At 36.8% G+C, this 17,295-nt stretch overlaps 1 protein-coding gene across 2 annotated transcripts in view; it reads left to right on the forward strand.

Moving 5' to 3' along the window:
• The first annotated feature begins 393 nt into the window (after positions 1-393).
• The window catches only part of LOC115219284 (fibronectin type 3 and ankyrin repeat domains protein 1-like), a 45,511-nt gene continuing 28,609 nt past the window's right edge, over positions 394-17,295 (forward strand). For both annotated transcript variants that reach the window (XM_036508735.1, XM_036508736.1), the window contains exons 1-6: positions 394-542; positions 3,790-3,973; positions 4,534-4,661; positions 7,637-7,718; positions 10,226-10,300; positions 13,910-13,975. In XM_036508735.1, coding sequence (XP_036364628.1) covers positions 3,795-3,973; positions 4,534-4,661; positions 7,637-7,718; positions 10,226-10,300; positions 13,910-13,975 — 530 coding nt within the window. In that variant the 5' untranslated portion in view covers positions 394-542; positions 3,790-3,794. The remainder of the gene's footprint in view (positions 543-3,789; positions 3,974-4,533; positions 4,662-7,636; positions 7,719-10,225; positions 10,301-13,909; positions 13,976-17,295) is intronic.

A 17,295-nucleotide genomic window follows, 5' to 3' on the forward strand; every position in this document is an offset into this window, starting at 1 on the left:
TTGACCTCGCAGGAAATTGAATCCAGAACAAAATGACATATCACAATGTATTCCCCAAGCCCAATTATGTTTTTAACTGCCACCCAATTATGTTTTTAACTGCCACCGAGCAGTTGGCTGTAGTGTTAAATAAATGGTTTCTAATTTAGGTACAGTTCTGAGGGGTGGGATATAATCGAAACCATCGATCGCAACACTTGCCTGCTGTATTTTATCGACTTAGAAAAGATGAAAGGCAAAGTTGACATCGGCAGAATCGAACGTAGAACATAAAGAACCAAAAGAGATGCCTCAAAGTGTATTCTCCGACGCTCTTGCGATCATCATATTTTAGAGAATGGAAGTAAGCGATTTTTCTTTTCCTTTCCCTAGGTCTAAGTAAGTATAATAAACAACGTGCATATTTTGTCTTTTCAAAACAGCGTCTTGTTTGTAGCTTCCTGAATAGAGATTTTCATCGTTAACTCTCAACAGTCTACAAGTTCAATATCATTTGAGCAAGTGTTAATAGACTTATTTCGTGTACACTACAATTTCAACAAGTAGGTCAAGTTTATATTTTTGTTTTATTTTTGTTTCTTCCTCATATATATATTTAATTTGAAGTCGTTCTCAAAAGAGAAAAACAAAAATATGGTCTATTTTTGTAATTGTTTCATTTTACATTTTTGCACAGCCAAGGCCTCTTCCTTCAGAAGATTGCATGACAATTGCGTGCGAAGGGAAGTGCTTATATTGTAGTGAAACCGAGACCTTGAATGCAAGGCGTTTGCGAAAGTTAAAAAAAGTTGAATAAAATAAGTACTATCCGCTGGTTATAAAAAAAAAAGTACAAGGCGAAAGAAAACATCAGTTCAATGACTTATTAAAATAAAATTTTAGTCATTTCGGTAAATACGGATGACAATCTTCTTCCGCTAATCATACTATTGAGCATACTCCCTATTCTTTCATGTTTTCAACTTCTTACATTTTTATTTTTTCTAACTTTTAGCTAGTCTTATTCACTTTTATTTTTTTTATTGTTTTCTCCCTGCATGCATGTATGCATAAAGTCAACAGCCATCTAATAATGTGTGCACAAGCTTCGTTCTGCTATGGGCAGTAATAGTTCCTGCACAATCATACACAAACAGGTGACTTTGGTGTAGTAAACAGTGGCTGCGACGAAGATTGATTGACGCGTTTTCAGCAATGAGCAGACATGACAGTTTCAATCAGAACCTAACCATGAGAAGAACATAGGCATGGTATACCTCCTTACTGAGAGTGGTGGATACCAAAACTCTGATGTAAAACCTGCGACCCGATGGCAGCCAATGATTTTTGACAAGTTCTTTTTTGAGTATTTATTGTTCAGAGAGTGGGATTGGTTGTGTGCAAGGCCTCTCCTCACTTTAGAAAGCATCATGCACACGCATCTCTTGACATACCGGCATCGTCATCTTATACTCAAGAATGAGGAAGCAGCCCTCATGCATGTATGCTGTGGATGTTTATTAACAGATAAAATAATGTAACCATATAACTTTGAGATAAACTACTTGAAAAAGATGCTGACAATCTTAACTGTGTGGTAGGCACCTTAGATTTCCGAAAATGGATAGTCCCATGGGGTGTTAACACATCTCAATCCAAAAATGATTATAGTGCTACAATTTTGTAAAATATTGGGATCTTTTCTATTTGGTTTTTTGAAATTTTAAAACTAAGTGAAAATGTTCAAATTTAGTATATTGATGTCATTTTTGACATTGAATCTGATGTTAGTATTCACTTGTTGCAGAAAAATGTTACAGAGGTTTAAAGTTTGATTATTTTTACCCAATCAGAAAACAAGATTGGAACAAAATTAAAGGAACTAAAAAGTGAAAGCCAAACAAAAGAGCCAAATGTCATGCTGCTGAAAAAAATAACATAACAGGCAATCTCCATTACACTATACATTAAATAAAAACTTGAACTTAAGATACAATTATTCACTGAAATGAAAATTATAGTAGATTTGTTGCATAAACATACTTTGTAAATTGTAGGTGAAACACACCAATACAATAATAGAGAAAAGTTTTATTCATCAAAAGTAGCAACAATATATTTCCATGAATCGAAAAGGAAAGAAAAATTATTGTGAGCTCATTGTTTCGCCATTATGTTCACTCTGATTCATCACCTGTTGAAGGCAAAGTGACATTTGCCTCCTGTGAAAACTGCATCACACTGCATGCTACACACTCTGAGTCAAGACTAGATCAAGACAGTAGTGGGAGGGAGCAAAAGAAACAAGTTTCCAATTAGGAATTAGCACTCTAAAAATAACAAAACTCCCCATGTGGCTAACGCAGGGTTAAGTTGGTTTGGAAATGATAATTCACTGAGAATTGTTGCAGCCAATCCTTCCAAAAGATGGTTAAGTTGCACTTCATAAAAATATTTTACAGAAATTTTCCTGGAGAACATGCATTTTTTAAAAAAACTTGAATAATTCATGCTATTACTTTAAAAAAGTTATTTTTCTAATCAGTGATGTTTTGCAGTGATTGAAGGATATAATATTCTTAGCTTTTGTGTCAGGAGCTAAAAAGAACAAATTTCAGAAACTTACCCCTTGAAAGAATTTTATAAAATTTTTCACTTTGAAGACACCAAAGTGCAACCCAAAATGTGGAATATACATATATACATTCACTTCTATGTGTGTTTGTAGAGAGAGAAAGAGGGGGAGGGGAAAACCAGAGTTTCTATGGAACAACTAAATGTGGTTGGTGCAACGTCTCATCCAGATGATGAGTAACGGAGTGTTAAATAGGTTTATAAAAATGAGACAGACCTAGACAGACAGAAAGAAGTAAATAGCATAGCCAGAAAAGAAGCTATACGAGCAGTATACTTAGTAAAAGTAAGGTAGAAACAATGTTCTTATATCATTTGGCATGAAGGTTAGAGACGCTAGATGTTCGGAATAGTGAGACAGTGTATGAGAGGAAATCAAAATGTTGCCAAGGAAAATTGTATAGGGGATAATAATGGTACACTTGCTCTTGATGACACTCAAAAGAAAGAGTGCTAATCTGAGAAGCTGCTGAATGTGGAAAATACATTGGAGAAAAGAAGTCTACCACAACTAGATCAGAAGTATTCTTCATTCAAGTTGATTGCAGTAAGGTAGAAAGGGTGATAAAGGATTTGAAGGTAGGTGGAGCTGTGGGCCCATTGCAGAAAGTCATGAATAGTTGCTTCAAATATCCGGCATAGAAGAATTTGGTTCAGTCAATCAGTCAACCAAGTTATTGCAAAATTGATTAGAAACTGGATTAGAATAGAAGAGGTGTATGTTCCAAGTTCAAATCCAGACAAAGTTGACTTTGAACTTCATCTTTCCCAGGAACAATAAATTGATACAAGTAAAGCACTGTAGCTATTACAAAATGCTTACTCTTGTGCATCTGTTTAGAAATAATTATCATTAGTTCAGTTTCTGAAGGAGTTCACTCATCCTTCAACCCTCAAGGGCTGATAAGGTAAATTTCAAGGATGGACTCTAAGAGGTAAGATGATTCTATTTTCTTTCCCTTGAAATCTACAGTTGTCATGTATATCTATGGTTATAATTATTCATTGTGTCCTTTATTTCAAGTAGTGGAGTGTGGGTAGAAGATTTAACTTCTATTTCTAGTAAACTGAATGACTTTATTTGGGCTCCTTTTCAGCTTGACAAATTTGTATTTTTTTTTTTTGGCCAGTGTAAAGAATTCTAGTTATTTTTTATATTTTTTATTTTTTTCTTAGAAATTATGGAAATCTTAGAGGCTAAAGTAACTTCTTCAGGCCATTATTCTGTACATCTTAACTGGTCTTCCTCTCTGCTTCAGTTCAAATATGAGCTTTTATGTGAAACAGAGAGAATCTATACTGTGGTACAGAAAATCGAGGGTAATATTGCAGAAAAGGACAAGTGGCAGATTGCATATATGTGAGTACCTCTACTTGTTATGATTTCACTAGTAGGATAGATACCTTTCAAAAATAAAGGAATATTTCATTTGTCTGAAAATCAAAATTGATGTCTTTGGGACTTTTTAATAGTCTAGTCAGGGGGCTATACTCTTTGCACATCCTCCAAGACTGGTAAGAGTGATGTGGTTGATGTTCATCTTGAGCAACTACATGAAAATATGGTTGGGATCAGATTTTCTGAAGTTTGACATCACAACACCCAATCTATCAAGGGATTGGTCATTGTGGTTACTGTGGGGCCTGGTAAGGAAAACACAATATGGGTGTCACGAGGAGGAGAGACAGGTATGTCAAATGAACATTGGTGGATGTGATATGCAACTAGCTCCTCTCCAAGAAGGGACTGTTATATAGAGGTAGAGAAGAAGAATTTCAACCAACTCATCATTCCACCATCCTCAGTTGTAACACAGCTGAATTATTAAGACTACTTATGTGTGACAGGAAAAAAGAGAGACTCACATACAACACTTATCATAATAGCCAAACTATACTGGCTTGTTACTTTTATTACAGAGGATATGGTGAACATACAGTTGTGACGAATCTTAATCCAAGTCAAGAGTACCTGTTTAGAATTCGATTTCATCGAAGTGATGATGTTTACTCTGCCTGGTCACCTTCAACAAAAGCCATCACAGAAAGTGAATAAACGTCTTAAATTACTTTTATTTTATACATTTTCATTTCTTTTATATTTTTACTGGCTCCAATCAGCTGAGTGTTGCCATGCCGAGGCTCTGATTCATTATTGTAATTTTTTAATTCTTTTATTTTTTACATTTATGAATTTTTAACAATTTAGTTTTAGTATGTGTGTGTGTGTGTGTGTGTATGTATGTATGGTATGCATACATGTATGGTTAGCATTGTTATCTTTGAAATCATCATCACTACTATAGTAATCCCACTTATCATAATCATCACCATTATTTTCCAATTTCTCACTTCCATCTTCCTCCCTTTACCTTTCCTTCCACATCATTATGATCATGAAGCTCATTATCTTTGCTCTGATCATTAATTTAGGTTTCTTTTACCTTTTTAGCATGGATTCTGCTAGTTTACAATACATCAGCCTGCCATGCATCTTGGCTCTTCCTTATCTCTTCTGTAAGAGATCCCATGTTCTCAGTCAGCAACCTGAGCTGCTTCTTCTCAAGTCTTCTTTGTACCTCAACTGTCTCCTGTTTCTGCTTTGAGGACATATCCGAAGACATTTTAGGGGCACATATGAGCTGGCAGAAACGTTAGCACGCCAGGTAAAATGCTTCATGGTATTTTGTCTGTCTTTACATAAAGTTGAAATTCCACCGAGGTTGACTTTGCCTTTCATCTTTTCAGGGTCGATAAATTAAGTACTAGTTACATACTGGGGTTGATCTAATCGATTGGCCCCCTACCCAAAAATTTCGGGCCTTGTGTGTAGAGTAGAAAAAAAAAAGACTTTCCAATTTTCAATACTGACATTGACTGGACAGGTTATCATGATCTAAATCAGTTCTTATGTGGAGTTATTGTGTTCCAAGACAAGTCAGGGACCACATCACAGCTTTTTTATATTCCATTTTATGATGTAGCTTCTATGATTGCATTTCTTTCCCATCATCAACTACTTCACAGAACAATCTAGGTGCATTTTATTATCGACCATACTAAAAACTCCAGGGAGGTTGTCTCATCCTCAACAAGATTAAAAAGATTCATTTCTTTCTTGTATTGTCTCCATTTACTCATTCTATTTTTTCCATACAATCAGTTTTATTCCTTTTATACACACTGGGTATATAGAAAAAAGACATTTTCTTTAACATCACCACTACCAAAGATTAGTCTACTATTGGTTTAAAGAGCCTCTTCACTTATTATCTGTCTTGACTAAAAAGTCCTTTCATTCTGTATGTGTTTGTATTCTTCCTACTAACATGTCAACATACTAAGCTATCAAAAAGTTCATAGTAGCAGTACTACTACTGTTACAAGGATAGCATTCATATTAGTCTATTGATGCAGCCTGTTATGGCAGGGGATCTTATTGAGAATGTTTAGTTATTAGAAGACTCATAATGGCAATGAAGATTACTATATATGAAGATTGTTGCTGTACTGGTTACCTTAGGACTTGGATGGTAAATGTTTATTAGGCTGATGCTCTCTCTTTGGCACCAGATAGAATATTTTGGTTAGAAGAGTAGGAAGTTAACATGTCAGAAAGATGCCTATAACTAGGATGGTGGGATAAACTAACCAGCTAGTGTAGGAAAACATTGGTTAACACATTGTTATTTTCTGTCATATAAAGACAGCATAGTTGGAGAAAGAACAAATGATATAAGAGAACCAGAATGATAGGAGTGAAACATTGATAAAGAAGAAAGGAATAGAAGAGAACCACAGTGATAGGAGTGATAAGAGTCAGAACAAAAGAGCGATGAAAAAGGGAGTAATATAAAAAAGAACCAAAGGAAAAGAAGAAAAAGTAATAGAAGATAGTGTGTGCCAGAGCCACATGACAGTTGTTGGTTAGGAGATAGTATAGAAACAACATGATCCAGAGGATAATAGACGAAGGGTAATAGAAGAGAATTGGAGCAAGCTGGGTTTAGAATAGTAAGTATTTACTGATAACCACTCAAAAATGAACCAGGAATGGAAATTGTTTTGTCAGCCAGGCAGGCTGAGGCAAATAGTCATATTCTTTGTTGAGGGGCAAAAGTCGCTCTTATTCCCATATTGTAATTCCTTCATTGAGTCCCAAGGACTGTGACTATGGCATGTCTTAGGCATTTTAGTCTTAGCAGAGCACATCCCACTACATGTCTGACCACAACTGGTTTCTATCAGAAAGAAAGAGTTAGAGAAAAAGAACCCCAAAAGGATGAAAGGCAAAGTTGACCTTGGCAGGATTTGAGGATTCTGGCTGAGAGCCAGAACAATTACTACAAAGAATCTATCCAATCTCCTAATGACTCTGCCATGTGACCACATGATGGGAAGAATTCAATGATTGTTGTTGTTTAACCACCAAGTCAGCTCGATCTATGATCAAATATATTCCAGCTGCAACCACCTTGTCTTTTATTTCAGACATAGTTATCTAGGACTACACTATGCTATGATTTTGATTGATTTTGATTTTTCCAGTTTCAGCTAATGAGCTGTGGCCATGCTGGGGCACCGCCATGTTTATTTCTTTTTTTAAATATAGTAGAAAGACACTATACAGCCACTCAACTTGCTAGATACAGCAACTAAATTTCACTCAAATCACATAGTACCATCTAATTAAAAGTAAGGACAGATTAGATACTGTATCCCTTGACACCTCTAAAAAAACAAGATAGTCTGGTCACTACTGGAATGCTTTGGTAAAAAATCACTTCACACATGTTTGGCCTCAGACTAAACCACAACTATAAAATTCTTCCTTTTGCTTTATTTTTTTTATTTGAGTGCATGTGTGTTTGTTTATGGAGGGTTAATAAATGGATTGTTTCCAGTACAAGACTCTAGGAACAGTCTCTTAAAATTCTAGTGATAATATTTATTTAATCAAGTAATTAAATAAATAAAGGACTCATTTATTTATTAAATTCAGTTCCGTTTCTTTTTTCTACAGAAGAACCATACTATGGTGAGAACTTACATGATGCTGTGAGCCAACAGGAATTTCAAGAAATTCATAATGTGTTGCAATCTGGGTGAAATACCATGTTTTTTCATTTATTTTTTTACTTTTATTATTCTAATAATAATCATCATCATCATTATTATTTGTACATTACCTATCATTTCATGAATAGAATATATAATATTCTGTTTCATCAAAATATCGCTAAACAAAAAAAAATTACACAAATGGATACACACACACACACATATATATACCATCATCATCATTGTTTAACATCCACCTTCCATGCTAGCATGGGTGAGGTGATTTCACAAGAGCCAGCCAGGTGAAAGCCTGCACCAAACTTCTGTGACTGTTTTGGCATGATTTTTACAGCTGGATGCCCTTCCTAACACCAATTATTCAGCGGCATGGACTTAGTGCTTTTTATGTGGCTCAAGCACAGACAAGGTTTTTGCAGCTGGATGCCCTTCCAAACACCAACCACTTTACAGTGTGGACTGGGTGCTTTTAAGTAGCATCTGCACTGACAGGGTCACCAAGTACTTGCAAGACCAAAAAAAAACTTTCAAGAGGGGAGGAGGCATTGGAGCAGGTGATCTTATGTTGGATGATGAAAAGATTACAGTGAAATAGACACAGTTGTCTTGCTGTAGAGGAAGTACAATGTTACCCGGCCAAAGATAGGAAGATCAGGAATGAAGACAGAAACAGGTGTACTACCGCAAAGGAAATACATGGTTTCCAAACCCGAGGGAAGTGCAAGAGGAGAAAGAGTGGAAGACAGCAGGATAGAGATGATGGCAAAATGTTGGGCATACTCACAAGGAACAGTGATTAGAATATAAATGGGATTGAGTAAAGGAAGAGAGAGATATAGATGGTGGCAAGTGCCAGGGCATACCCTTGAGATTCAAATGCCATAATATAAGTGGCAGGATATTGCAAAGGGAGTGTGATTAAAGAATGTGAGTTGGTGGGGTTACTGGATAGCAATGACACAGAGGAACAGGATTGGGGAGTGAGAACTTGGCATATTGTATGAAGGAGTTATGTGTGGGTGGAACACACAGGTTGTGGACTAGTAGATAGCAATAATAGAGTGAGATGGAGCAAGTGGGTAGAACACACAGATTGGGGGCAAGCGGAGAGCAGCAATACAGTGGCACAGGGCAAAGAGGACAAGATTGGGGAGTGGGAGGTAATCAAAATACATGAAGTGGAAATGTGAGGAAGAGAAGAGATGTAGTTTGGTTTTTTGTGGCAGAGTGTGAAAAGTTTTTTTGTTAGGTGTGGGTGGGACACACAGCACTTCTAGAACTCAGTTTCGCTGAAGTGGGTGGGTCTTCTCAAGAACTTCATATTGCCAGACATCTTGGTCCATTGTCATTTCCTCCGTGAGGCCCAACTTCCTGAAATCGGTCCTTACCACTTCATCCCTTATTTTCTTATTTGAAACCTCAGCCCATTCAAAGTATCTTGGATCGCAGGAATGCCTGTGGAGTGACCTGCTGTGCTTGAGGAGACCTATTAAGTCAAGTACATCAACATCAAAATAAAAATCAAATGGAATTGTAGTTGTGATACCCATGTCTGTGGCACGTAAAAAGCACCATCCAAATGTGGCTGATGCCAGTGCCACCTTGGCTGGCTTCCGTGCCGGTGGCATGTAAAAAGCATCAACCAATCATGGCCATTACCAGCCTCCTCTGGCCCATGATGGTGGCACATAAAAAGCACCCACTACACTCACAGAGTGGTTGGCATTAGGAAGGGCATCCAGCTGTAGAAACACTGCCAGATCAGACTGGAGTCTGGTGCAGCCTCCTGGTTTCCCAGACCCTGGTCGAACCGTCCAAGCCATGCTAGCATGGAAAACGGATGTTAAACGATGATGATGACGATCATCATCATCATCATCTTAATGTCCACTTTTGTATGCTTGCATGAGTTGGGTGAGATTTGTGGAGGTGGATTTTCTACAGCCAGATAGCCTTCTTGTCACTAACCTTTACACATTTCCAACTTGTTTTTAAAAACCTTTTAGCAAAGCTTATATCAGTTATATGAAGGAAAATAATCTAAGAATTCAGAGAAAATATGTTATTATCAACATGCTATTCTAATAGCCTTTTTTTTTTGCTATCTTTATATCTCATCCACACTCACAAGGATCTTTATATCTCATCCACACTCACATCAGAATCACTATTTCTGTTGCTATTATCATTTTCACTGCCATTCTTATCATCACTGCCAGCATCATCATATCATCATAGACATTTCTATTCTGACGGTGTTGGCAGCAGCAGCAACAGTGGTGGTGATAGCAGCAATAACATTGATGACAGTCATGACATTGATTGGCCTAACAATTAGGATTAAAATGAGAGCAATGGAGATGAATAATATTGATAATCATGATCATAAATAATAACGATGATAAATATTTTAATAATTATCATGTATGATATGCATAAGGAATTGTGTTTGTTGGTTTTGTAATAATTATCAGTATTTACAAAAAATAAGATTTTGATTATATTACTGATAAGTTTCCATAATGCATTACAGAAATGTCAAAATTGATGTGCCAGATAATGAAGGTCTAAGTGCATTAATGAATACAGCAAGACAAGGCCAAACTGAGTGAGTAGCCACTGTATATTTACAGTTTTATAGTGTCTATAATGCCTGGTATTGTAAATGAAATGGCAAAGTGGTAAGATATAAAACTACCTGTCTATACATTTTGAGTTCAAACCCACTTCAGATATTTTATTGTCTGTTTGGACAGGAGAGTAAATTCAAGTCTCCCTCAGTTCACCTATACATTAAAAGTAGAAAACAAATCATACACAAATGTTACTGTTACCCAAGATAGACTGGCATCATTTCCAGAGACAGATGTAGCTCAAATCGGCATGTGACATGAACCCCACAATATATAGTGAAAGTTAAAATACACTGGCTTAAAGACATTTACTTTTAAGAATTATGTTGCCTTATGATTTGTGTGTGTGTGTGTGTAGCTTTTTTATATTTGAATTGCTTTGTGCTTATAGTGTGTATAATGGCTGTGTTGTTATGGGAAGATTTTGTAGTTATTGTGTGTCCATGTATGTGTAAAAGTTCTTGTATGTATGATATGCATAAGGAATTGTGTTTGTTGGGTGTGTAATGTCAAGAATCTCTGGTCTACATAATATTTTGTATAATGTCATGTATTTATAGTGTGTTTAAGGTCTTGTACTTAAGGTTTTGTTGTTATAGTATGTATAAAGTATAGTGATGTGCTAATTCTTGTGAGTTATATAAAGCTTAATCATATATGTGTTAAGTTGTATCATATGTACAAGTGTAGCAGTGCTTAGCATTTTAAACCTCGTCAGTCCAGTAATGAATAAAGACCACGACATGTCAAGTGATCTTAGTCTATATTTCAGCCAATCATTGTTCTGGTGTGTTTGTATGGCGTGGGGAAACAGAAAATTCCACGTAGTTACATGCCAAATCATAGCTATACAACCGCAGAGATTTCTCTTGGTTAACCAACAACTATGCCTGCCTGACTTCATGTTAAAAGATCTCTCACCAAGCATGCATTTCTTCTGTCACACACTAGCTACTGGTATTTGGCATAATGGCTTCTGCAAAGTAACTATTGTAACATTGGTCTATAAATAAGTATGTTTATAACATCAAAATATTGTAATTGGTTTATTTGGGAGCAGCATGCAACCAGACCAGATAATACAGCTCCCAGCTAACCAACTCAACAATTGATCTCTGACAAAGCAAACCAACCCTACAACTCGTAACCTTGATGTCAGAAACAGCAGCAAATATGAATCAAGTCAACACTAGTGATCCCACAACACCAGCAGCTAAATAACCACTTCCTCAACTAGTGACTGTGACAGCAAACCAACTCCACACACACTGGTAACCTCAGCAGTGAAAGTTCAAGCTCCACAGTGAAAGCGAGTTTTCAAATTGATAAAGCCTGATATTCAACACAACAAATAAGTTATTACTACACTTCCACAAATTGGTTACCAGACCGCTAGAAATGGCTGCTAGCATGGAAACCCAACAGTTGAACTTCACAGACCAGCTTGGAACCAGTGACAGCTGTTTCCAACACAGTTCACAAGTCAACAAAATGCAACTAAACAACTGTTCGTACACAGGACTACACATAAGAAATTAAAGAAGCTTGCAGTTTGTCTACACGCATGTAATTTTCATCTTCTCTTGTCCAGAACTTCAGAATCAGCATTTTGTGCATAATTCCAGCTGTTCTTATTTTCTTTCCTCTCTATTAATCCAATATCTTGCACTTCATTTCATTCTGTTAAAAATAATTTCTTCCATGCAAACTTCATTCATTCTAATGCTAGCACACTTATAACCTTGCAATAGAGTTATGTTCAAAGTTAATACTACATTCATTCTCTGCAGACCTAGTTGCATACAATTATTTCACATGCATGCATCTTATCATGGTGTTCCATTCTCTTTGGCCAATTACATATTATCCATCATGCATTCACACTACACACTGTCCTCTTGTAATGGTTTTTGCTTCATACTTTTGCATGAATGTTTGCAGTTTTCTCAGGTTACTTAATTTTTGCTACACTTTTCTTTATGGCATAAACAACATGCATACATCTACTGCTTGCTTTACATCCAATTACATGCAAGCATCCCATGATTTGTGCCTTCAGCAATTTGTTCCCATGTCTGTGTCAACACTTCTCTTCCCATCCACTAGCTGTTGGTATTTGGCATAATAGTTTATGTAAAGTAACTATTGTATCATCAATCTGTAAATAAACATGATACCTAAAATCAAAATATCACACTTGATTTTATATGGTAGTAGCACACAGCCAGGCCAAATAATATAACTACCAGCAGACCAAGACCACAAAAGTATTGCAGTGTATATGGATTTTATTGTAGTGTAATGTGTACATATACAGACAGACTGTAAATAAAATTCATATGCTGGATTTTGAAGCTTGGTAACATAAAATATTGTTGTGTAATTTAAATTTAAGTCTTTTTGTATCATTTAGTGGCATATATCATCTTACAATACCTATTCATTTTTTATACTGTATGCATTTTATATTGCATGTATTATATAACCTTACAACAGCACATTATTATTATCTTATATCAACAGAACAAATTAAGTACTTCCTACCAGTGACTAAAGGATTAGAATATCTCAGCCCAATCTACCACATAATTGAAAATTGGTCTTACTGAATTCTGGATTGAATTTTGTCCAGAATAGATCTCTGTTTTGACTATGAGTAGTCCAGTTTTTCAATCAACAGAATCATCTACTCACTTACATATAGTGCAGGAGCTTGAATATTCTACAGACATATTCTGCAGACATTGTACCATTAATGTAATTTTCATGTTGAATTAGCTTAGTATAACACTATCAGGCTCCCACATGGTTTCTGCTACTCAATTTCATTCACAAAGCTTGGGTCAACCAAAACATATGTTCAGGTGCTATGCACGGAAACTGAACCTGGAGTATCTTGTTCAAAAGCAAATTTGACCATTCAGCTATTGCTGATGACGTGTTAAATATTGCTTATTTCATGATACACTAACAAACTTTGTAGTTTGCTCTTTAATGAGCCAATTCTTGCCAATGAAGGCTATTGCTGACCATTTGTCAATTTAATTTTATGTAGAAACAAATGTGATAAATGACAGAATGGTTGGTGGGAAACAACAGAATGATTAAAGCAACAACTTGACTTGCAGTATTTATTTATGCTCTTTTATATTCTGTGTTGAAATCCTACTTAGACTGGCTTTGCAATTTAGTTTTCAAGGACTACAGAAATAGTACAGGATATCATCATAATTAACTACATCCTTCAAAAAAATTTTAAGTTTTTGCATATATTAAAAATTGTTATTTAGTCAGAGGAAGAGGGAAAGTGCCTACAGTCCTTTCTGGTCCTCTCTAGCTGGTGAGGTAATATGGTTGATGTTCAGTCTGAACTTCTGCTGGTTGATGTTTGTTGGGAGAGAGTTTTCAGAAGATTGTGGTTCATAGAAAGATAAATTTAAATATAGTCTAATGTATTATATAATCAGCTGATCAACTGATCCTGTTACTCGCTGCCCTTTGTTTTTCATTCTAACAATCAATCTGTATTGTATTGTAGCTATATTAAGTAACCATATCCTAAAGTGTTTTCTTTCTTATTTTAGAATTATGAAAATACTCTTGTCCTTTAATGCTTCTGTTAATGCTAAAGATGATAGTGGGAAAACAGCGTAAGTATTCAGAAACTGGTTTTATTTATTCACCAATAATGATAGCAGAGAACAGGGATTTAATGACTGCATTTTTGCATCTTGGCACATTAGTAGTAGCAGTAACTTCACAAAACTTAGCAGTCACTGACTGATTTTTTGCACTAAAGATTTCCTCCTTTCTGTAGGTAAATACTCTAATTTGGAATAAAGTGAATCTAGAGTAAAAGGTAGACTAACATATATTTCTTTTCCAAGAAAGAAAACAAACTACAATGTATAAGAAAATGCAGAGTATTTGATATATGAGTGAAAGTATAGGGAAATTTTGTTAACACACCATAACACATATGAATTACATAATTGCTATATAAGGAATTATAACTTTAAGAAAATTGCAAAAATGAATATTCCATCATCATGATCATCATTATTGTCATCATCATCATCGTCATTGTTATGACTTAACATCCATGTAGGTGTAGGAGTGGCTGTGTGGTAAGTAGCTTGTTTACCAACCACATGGTTCCAGGTTCAGTCCCACTGTGTGGCACCTTGGGCAAGTGTCTTCTACTATAGCCTCAGTTCAACCAAAGCCTTGTGAGTGGATTTGGTAGACAGAAACTGAAAGAAGCCTGTCGTATATATGTATATATATGTGTTTGTGTGTCTGTCCCCCCCCCCCCCATCGCTTGAGAATTGATGCTGGTGTGTTTACGTCACCGTAACTTAGCGGTTCAGCAAAAGAGACCGATAGAATAAGTACTAGGCTTACAAAGAATAAGTCCTAGGGGCGATTTGCTCGACTAAAAGTGGTGCTCCAGCATGGCCACAGGTAAAAGAGTAAAGAGTATGTTCCATGCTGACATGGGTTAGAGAGTTTAAAAGGATCTGACAGGCTCAATGACTGCATTGTGCTTCAGTGTCTGCTTTGGTATGGTTTCTATGGCTGGATGCCCTTCCTAATGCCAACCACTTTACAGTGTGTAATGGGTGCTTTTTTTTTCTTGTCACCAGTGCTAGTGTAGTTGTAATGCAGCTTGCAAAAACAGAAATCCTGAGGGGAAAACTTTATGCTACGAGATGAGAGGCAAAAGATGAGTGAAAGTACAAGCGAAAGGGCCTGAGCAGAACAGGTTTCTTGTGCTGGATGCATGCGTGTGTGTGTGTGTATGTGTGTGATCATCATCACCATTTAACATTCCATACTGGAGTGTCTATCAATATGCCTAGCAGAGATGATCAGTTTATATTAATTAAGCATAACGAAGCATTCAAGGAGTGCAAGAACAACAAGAAATCTGATAAGGAAGTTGTCGTTAGAGAATCTGAAAGAAATGAGACACAACTATAGTGAAGATATATTTAATGAGAGAAGTTTTCATGCAAGATGACTGAATGCATTAAGCAGAGGTATTGCATCAAGTGTTGTCAACAGTTTAGTAATATTCAAGTCTGAACCATCTAGAAAATTCAGTAGGCCTTTTGTAATGATACCATGTGCAAAGCTCAGATCAGAGAGTGGTACAACTGCTTCAAACATAGCTGCACCTCAGTGAAGAGTAAAACACACTCAGACAGGCCATCCACAAGTTGAAATGAGGAGCCAGTTGAGAAGGTTCAGCAAATAGTCATGGAAGACTACTCTGTAACAATCCAGGAAATTGCCCATGAAGTGGGAATAAGCACAGGATCAGCACATTTCATTTTAACGGAGAATTTATGGATGCAGAGTGCCAGCGAAATTCATCCCCAAGGTGCTGCCAGAGCAACAGAAGTAATTCTGCATGGAAATTGCTCAAGATATGCTGAACTGTGCAAACCATGACCCAGACTTTATGAAAAGCATCGTCATTGGTAATGAGACATAGGTTTATAGTTACAACCCAGAAACCAAGTTCCAGTCATACCAATGGAAGCATCTATTATTACCAAGGTCTAAAAGAACACGACAGGTTCACAGCAATGTGAAGGTAATGTTGACCTGATTCTTTGACTCCATGGTATTGTGCATCATGAATACACACCACAAGGTCAATCAATCAATATGGAATACTACCTGGAGGTTACATGTCACCTTCATGATGCAATGCATTGAAAGTGGCTGGACATGCAGGCAGTGAAGAATTGGCAACATCTCCATGACAATGCACTGACCCATTCTGGCCACATAATCCAAGTTTCCTGGTCAAGAACACCATACCACTTGTTTGACAGGCCCCCTACTCTACTGACTTGGTACCGTATGACTTCTGGCTCTTTCCCACACTGAAAACCATGCAGAAAGGGAAGTGATATGAATTATAAGAGGAAATTATAAGAGAAGTGATGTCAGAACTCCTTATCATTCTAGAAAGGTCATCCCAAAGTTGTTACTAGCAGTGGCAAAACTACTGGGAGAAGTGTATGAACTTCCAAGAAGAGTATTTTGAAGGTGATTAAATAAAATCTGTGAAATGTATAAAATTATTTTATTTTTTATGCCCAAAGATTAGATAGACCTGCAACACACCTTGTATATGCATACATCATCATCATCATTATCGTTTAACATCCGCTTTCCATGCTGGCATGGGTTGGACAGTTTGACCAAGGTCTGGCAGGCCAGTGGGCTGCATCAGGCTCCAATCTGACCTGACAATGTTTCTACAGCTGGACGACTTTCCTAACACCAACCACTCCGAGAGTCTAATGGGTGCTCTTTACATGTCACTGGCATGGGAGCCAGTCAGGGGCCCCTAGCCATGGCTACGATTTTACTTGACACAATAGGTCTTCTCAAGTATATCATATCGCCCTACACTTCAAGGATACTTTTAAATGGGCCAATCATGCAACACTGGCATCGGCCATAGCTGCAATCTCACTTTACTTGCTGGGTCTTATCAATCAAAGCATATCTCCAAAGGTCTCGGTCATTTGTCATTGCCTCTGTTAGGCCCAATCTTCAAAGGGTGTGCTTCACCACCTCATCCCATGTCTTCTTGGGTCTACCTTTTACACAGGTTCCTTCCACTGTTAGGGTGTGGCACTTCCTCACATAGCTGTCCTTATCCATATATAACACATGACCATACCAGTGCAGTCGTCTCTCTTGCACCCCACATTTGAGACTTCTTATGTCCAACTTTCCTCTCAGGACGCTTACACACTGTCGTGTATGCACACTGACATTACACATCCAGCAGATCATGCTAGCTTCATTTCTTTCAAGCCTACACATGTCCTCAGCAGTCATGGCCCATGTTTCACTGCTGTGTAGCATGGCAGTTTGCATCTATATTATATATATATATATATAACAATTGCAGCATGGAAGGTGTTTGTAAGCCATTTAAGAA

Source organism: Octopus sinensis, linkage group LG14 (genome assembly GCF_006345805.1).
Source record: "Octopus sinensis linkage group LG14, ASM634580v1, whole genome shotgun sequence".
In the NCBI taxonomy this organism is placed as follows: Eukaryota; Metazoa; Mollusca; class Cephalopoda; order Octopoda; family Octopodidae; genus Octopus; species Octopus sinensis.